Genomic DNA, 6,007 nt, shown 5'->3' on the forward strand with positions numbered 1-6,007 from the left:
GTTACTGCGGTGGCAAAACAAGGCTGAGGGGTGGTGGGGCAGGTCTGGGGGTCACTGGGGCGGCGGGATGGGGCTGGGGGGGCTCTGGGGTGACTGAGTGGGACTGCTGAGGGGTTGTGGGATGAGGCTGGGGGGAGCTGCTGAATGGGGCTTGGGGGGGGGGGATTGTGGTGTGACTCCCAACGAGTCAGCGGGGACTAACGGAGTGGCTGCCCCAGTGCCCCCCCCCCACTTCGCACCGTTTGTGCCACGGCGGGCGGGGGGCCGGGGGGGGGGGAGCGCAGAGGCTTGGCCGGAGCTGGGGCGCTGGCTCTTCCCTGCCGGGAGGTGGCTCGATCCCGTCGCAGACCTGCCCTCCCTCCCCGCCAGGCGCTGGAGGGGTCCGAAAGGGAGCTCGGTCCCGGCAGAGGGAGAGGGTTGCCTCCGGGGGATCCCGGATGGCTCCGGTTAAAATCAGCTACGTCGTGTCCTTCTCCTCGCAGGTCTCCGGGGCGTTTCCTCCGGGGAGGGGGGGGGGGGGCTGGGAGGTTTGCAAAGCCCAGGTTTCCCTCCGAGCTGCTGAGGTCCGTGAAGAAGGGGGGGGGGGGGGTGGGGGTGGGGTGTCTCGGTACAGGGTGTGACAGGGTGCAGCACCACGGCTCTCCTTGTTGGGCACCGGCCGAAGGGCACGAATCGGCGCCGAAGGGCACGAATCACACGCGATTCTTCCTCCCTCAAAAAGCGGAGTGCTATTTCTGTGGGTTGCCAGAGAGCCCCCCCCCCCCCCCCCCGGCTTGTCCCCTGCCCCCAGAGCGAGACGGAGGTGAAGGGGAGGGCGGCCGGGGAGGGAGCTGGGGCGCGACGCGGCGCCTCTGCCGTCGTGTGCAGGACCCGAAGTACCCGGTGGAGAACCTGCTGCGTGAGGACGGCCTTCGTCCCTGGCTCGGCTGCCCCCAGGATCCCAGCAGGCAGCTGAGAGCGGAGCTGCAGCTGGAGAGAGCCAGTCCCATCGGCTACGTGGACGTCGGTACGTCGTCGTCCCCCCCCCAAACCCCGCCAGCTCAGGCAGGGCTGTGCCCTGGACGGGGGGTCGGCAGCCCCGAGCCTCACGTCCCTCCTGCCTTAACGCAGGCAACTGCGGCTGCGCCTTTCTCCAGATCGAGGTGGGACGTTCCTCGTGGCCATTCGACCGGCCCTACCTCACCCTGGTGCCCAGCGTCGCGCTGATGACGCCGGCTGACTCGAAGCTGGACCGGAACCGCTGCGGGGTCCGGATGTTTAAGGAAGGTAAAGATCGCTTGATCCGAAGGGAAAGAGGCCCAGGGCAGAGCAGAGAGGCTGGGGGGCTGGCGACGGGACGGGGCTGGCGACGGGACGGGGCTGGCGACGGGACAGGGCTGGCGACGGGACGGGGCTGGCGATGGGACGGGGCTGGCGACGGGACAGGGCTGGCGATGGGATGGGGCTGGCGACGGGACGGGGCTGGCGATGGGATGGGGCTGGCTGGGGGGGAGTGGAAGGGGATGGGGAGACCAGGGAATGACAAGTAGCACTGGAGACCAGGGATTGCGGCCATCCTGTTCGCTCTGCGGCCTCAGGAGGGTCGTACCAGCTCCGCTCCCCTGCCCTGGCCTCTCCTGTGCCCGTAATCCCCCGGTTGTCACCGTGTCCCGCTCCTGGAGGGGGAACAGCGGCACAGGGTGACGAGCAGAGGTGGGAGCGGTGCCGGGACGGCGCTCCCCGGTGTGCCCCCTCCACCCCAACCGCTGCCCCCCCCCCGCAGCAGACTTCCTGGCGCTGGCGGCGGGGCAGAAGTGGGACCGCCTGCGGCTGACCTGCAGCCAGCCCTTCAGCAAGCACAGCCAGTTCGGGCTGTCCTTCATCCGCGTGCGCACGCCGCTGGACGCCGAGCACCCCCAGCCGCCCCCGCCCTCGCAGCCAGGCCTGGTAGGTGCCTCTCGCGCCTCTCCGCGTGCTCCTCACCGCGGGAGCCCGCCGGGGGGTAGCGGGGATGGGGCTTCTCCTCCGCTGCCGCCGCTCGTGCCCCGTGGAGAGCATGTGAGGGTGCTCGCCTGGCTGAACCGGGGGCTGTGCCCGGGGTGGGGGGCACAGAGTGCCGGTCTCCATTCCCCGAGGCACCCCCTTGTCCCGCAGGAGGATGCCGAGCCCGCGGACGGCCCCTGGCGCTCCAGCCCTGCCTTTGGCTGGTCTTCCTTTCCAGAGCCGCGCTCGTAAGTAGCCCGGCCTGGTCCATCTCCGTCCTCTCCCTGCACGGCCAGGCCTGGAGCCACCTCGAGGCGTTGCCTCCAAGCCCCCGGGCGCCTGGAGCCTCGGCTCCCGCCGGCCCTGCCTGCTCTCACCTCCCCGCGGGGCTGACGATCCCTCTGTCTCCAGGAGCTCGAGGGAGGAGGAGCAGCTGAAGCGCCGCCTGCGGCAGCTGGAGCCGGGCTCCTGGAGCCCAGCCCGCCTCAGCCGCCCGGCCCGGATGGTGCTGTCAGCAGCGCGGAGCCGGGCACTGAGGCCCAGAGCCGGCACAGGCTCCCCGGGGGGTGACCCGGAGCTGCCAGCCGAGGACGCGGGAGGCCCTGCCGTGCCAGGTGAGCCAGAGCTGCCCGTGGCCAGCGGAGGGCACGTCGCGATGCAGAGAACCTTTACGTAGTTGGTACGCGCCCCCCAAAACAGTCCAAAGGGATCGTGTCCTGCTGAGGGCTCTGCCCGCGGCTGGAGGGATCCCACCTGGGGCAGGCTGGGCTGAATCCAGAGTTGCCAGGGCGCTCCCCGTGCCCAGAGGGATCCCGATTCCCCTGCCCCGCTGGCAAGGCAGGCCGTGCCCTGGCCAGGGTGGCCTTCCTCGGGACAAGTCACCCTCCTCGCTGGCCTGAGAGAAGCGTGATGGTAAATCCCACGGCTCGCCTAGAAGCCTCCTCTGATCCCTTTGCTGTCCGCAGTGGGGCAGCTGGGGGAGGTGACCATCATTTTGTGTCACGCGGGTGTTTTTCCTACCCACGAATGCCGCTGGTTCAGTTCTCACCCGGCCCCTTCCACCGGGAGACCTGGCGCTGCTGGGTGGAGGGCAGGATTACTCCTTGTCCGCTGTTCCCCAGGGTCCGCGCGGGACGTCCCTGCAGCCCCCATGAGAGCCCGCAGGCGGCCGGACAGCGGGCAGAGAGCTCCCAGCCCTGCGGGCAGGTAATCCCTCGGATCACCGTGTTTCTCCTGCCCTCACCCCGGCGATCGCTCTGCTCTGAGTCCTTCCCCGCCAGCTCCTTGCCTGCGCCGGCGGGGCAGCCGGTGCGCGGCTCCCTTCTCCCTTTTGGTGTGTTGCCGGATCCGGTCCCTGGCTGGGGCTGGTCCTTCGCTCCTTCGGGTGGGTGGGGACGCAGCAGAACAAGCCACTGAGCTTACAGTGGCTCTTGCAACGCCTCTGCAGGTCTCTGCCAGCTGCCTCGAGGCAGTCCCGGTCAGGAGGAAGAGCCAGAGCCCGCGGCCACCGAGAGAGAGGGGCCAGGAGGGGTGACAGCGGAGGGGACAGCAGTCACGGGGAGACGGGCGTCTGCCCCATCTGCTCAGGTGGGTGCTTGGCAGGGGTGGAAACGGCCTCCCTGTAAACACGGAGAGTCTGCACGGCCGACCTGAGCGGGGAGCGGGGCGCGCTTCTGGGGCAGAGCACAGTGCGTCCGTCCGTCCATCCCTCCATCTACCCACCCGTCGGCTGAGTCCCCTTAGCTCAGCGGCGCTCCCTGCCCTGGCCGGCAGGTGAAGCGGTGGTGGGAGAGATGGGGGGGGGGGGGGGGGGGGCGTGTCAGCCCAGGGCTCCGTCCCCGGCAGCTGGGGCAGGTCCTGGCCCCCACGTCCCGGGCGGCAGCAGGGTGGTGCTTGGGGGAGCTGCCTTGCGCTGCGGGGAGCCGGCAGCCACGGAGGCCGAGCTGAGCCGCAGGAGGGCGGCTGCGGAGCTGCCGCAGCCTCTCGAGGCAGGCTCAAACCGGAGGCGGTTGGGTTTGAAGGGCTGTGAGGGGCGAGGGGACGCCGGCAGACGGGGACAGCAGTGGCTGCCACTGGCTCCGCTGTCCCTGCTTGTGCGTGGAACCCCAGCTTTTCGAGGAGAAGCGGCAGTGGCTCCGTAGCTGGGACATTCGTTCCCGCTCGCGCAGGGTGCCCCGGCACCAGCCCTGTGACAGGCAGAGGAGGGACGTCACAGCGCGTCACGGGGTGCCAGGCTGCCGCGGGAACCTTCGGGGAGGACGCGAGATTGAACCCCGCGCTCGCCACAGCACCGGAGCGCCTGGGACGACCGTGTCGCCTCCCCTTTCCGCAGGCCGCTTCAGCCTGGATCTCCTCCCCACGCATGCCTCCCGTTGCGGGGAGGAAGACCCCAACGCAGCCTGGCCTTCCTCCCCGCTGGCGGAGGCGTCCCCCGACGCCTGGGTGTTCTGCCCCATCTGCGAGCTGCCCTTCGGCGCGGCGGAGGTGGAGTGGCATGCCAGCACCTGCGGGGAGCAGGCAGGGACGCCGGGCGCCCCGTCCCCGTCCCACCGTGTGGGGTAGGGCTGCCGGGACAGCGGGGGGGGGGGGCCGGGACGGGACGACGACGAAAACCCCGTGTCGCGGCACCCAGGGGCTGAAGCCGTGTTGCTGCGGCTGTTGGAGACGCCGGACCGGAGCCCTGCCTGCCCCGTCGGGCGAGCTGCTGCCTGCACTGGCAGAGCCGCGCTGCTGGAGCTGGTTGCGCCGCAGCAGGATGTGCAGGCAGGATTCGGGCAGGGAATGAGCCTGCGCAGGAGCGCCGGCCACGCCGGCAGAGGCGCGGCCGGCCCCGGTAAATTTGTGGCAAGGCTGGCGTGGGGATGGAGAGGCTGCTTCCGTCCCCACGGCCAGGCTGGGGGGAGCGTGAGGACCACCCCGGGGTTTGGGGGGGGGGGCCCCCACGGGTGGGGAAACGCTGTAACGACGGGAGTTGCTGCTGGAGAAGAATAAAACAAAGGAGAGAAAGAGGAAAGAGAGAGAAAATGCCCCTGTGGCTGCCCGGTGCCGCAGCGAGTCCCCGGGTGAGCGTCCTGCCCCAGGGCAGCCTGCGCAGCAGGTGGGGACAGTGACGAAGAGGAGGAGGAGGAGGAGGTCACGCTTTCCCTCGCCTCGGGACCCACTCGGGGTCCCTGGTGCCAGACTGGCCCCGTGGCTGGCGGCGGTGAGGACGCTGCAGCGGCACGGCCCCAGCTCCGGCGAAGCCAGCCTGTGTGTCCCGTGGGAGGAACAAGCCGGGACACCCAGAGCAGGAGAAAAATACAATTTATTTACAAGTAGAAACACTTTAAAAATGCCACCTCACCCGCCCCAGGAGCGCCAGGAGGGCAGCGGCAGGCGGGGGGGGGGGGGAGCTGGGGGTCCTGCCTGGGGCTGGCAGGGGGTGTCAGTCACAGCCCTGCTGGGGCCTGGCTGCCCCCTTCACCCTGCCCCAGGGTCTCCCAAACACCCGCCGGAGGCTGGTGGCCCTGGGGATGCTCCATCCCACCTCGGTCCAGGGCCCTGGGGAGCTGCCCACACCCCCCCCCCCCCACACACACACCCCCCCCCGCCAGCCCTGGGGCTGCAGGATCCCCCCCTGTCCTGTCCCGTCCCGGGGTGGGGGGGCTCAGCCCCTGGCCCCAGCCCGGCACAACCGCGCAGCAAGGGCCGGTGCTTGGCACAAAACACCGGGGCCAGCCCCTGCACCCCTGCTGCCTGCACCCACGGGTGTTTCCAGCCTGCAGGCAGTCCCCTGGGGGAACAACCCTCTCCTGCCCCCCCTCCTCCCCATGTATCCCCCCCCTCCCCCCCCCGGGCTGGGCCCCAGGTGGGTGCGGGAGAGGGGCGATGCTGGGTGCAGCGGGAAGGGTGCCGGGGCCCTGCCGTGCTCAGGGGAGCCCCGCGCAGCCCAGGGGCGAGGGTGGGATGTGCAGGGCAGCGTCACGGGGGGAAGGTGATGCCTCCATCTATCCCCCCCCTCCCCCCCCGCGGTGCTGCTGGGCCCCGGGGATGTGCCCACAGCACT

General features: G+C 70.6%; 1 protein-coding gene across 1 annotated transcript; it reads left to right on the forward strand.

The window, feature by feature from the left end:
• Positions 1-375: 375 nt before the first annotated feature.
• Positions 376-4,849, forward strand: XNDC1N (XRCC1 N-terminal domain containing 1, N-terminal like). The gene is made up of 10 exons (XM_076363913.1): positions 376-482; positions 868-1,006; positions 1,111-1,266; positions 1,763-1,926; positions 2,134-2,210; positions 2,374-2,576; positions 3,084-3,168; positions 3,410-3,549; positions 4,295-4,520; positions 4,595-4,849. Exons 1-10 carry the CDS (start codon positions 438-440, stop codon positions 4,599-4,601), a joined length of 1,242 nt encoding a protein of 413 aa, XP_076220028.1. The 5' UTR covers positions 376-437; the 3' UTR covers positions 4,602-4,849.
• The last annotated feature ends 1,158 nt before the right edge of the window (positions 4,850-6,007 follow it).

This window comes from Aptenodytes patagonicus, unplaced genomic scaffold (genome assembly GCF_965638725.1).
Source record: "Aptenodytes patagonicus unplaced genomic scaffold, bAptPat1.pri.cur scaffold_242, whole genome shotgun sequence".
Taxonomy (NCBI): Eukaryota; Metazoa; Chordata; class Aves; order Sphenisciformes; family Spheniscidae; genus Aptenodytes; species Aptenodytes patagonicus.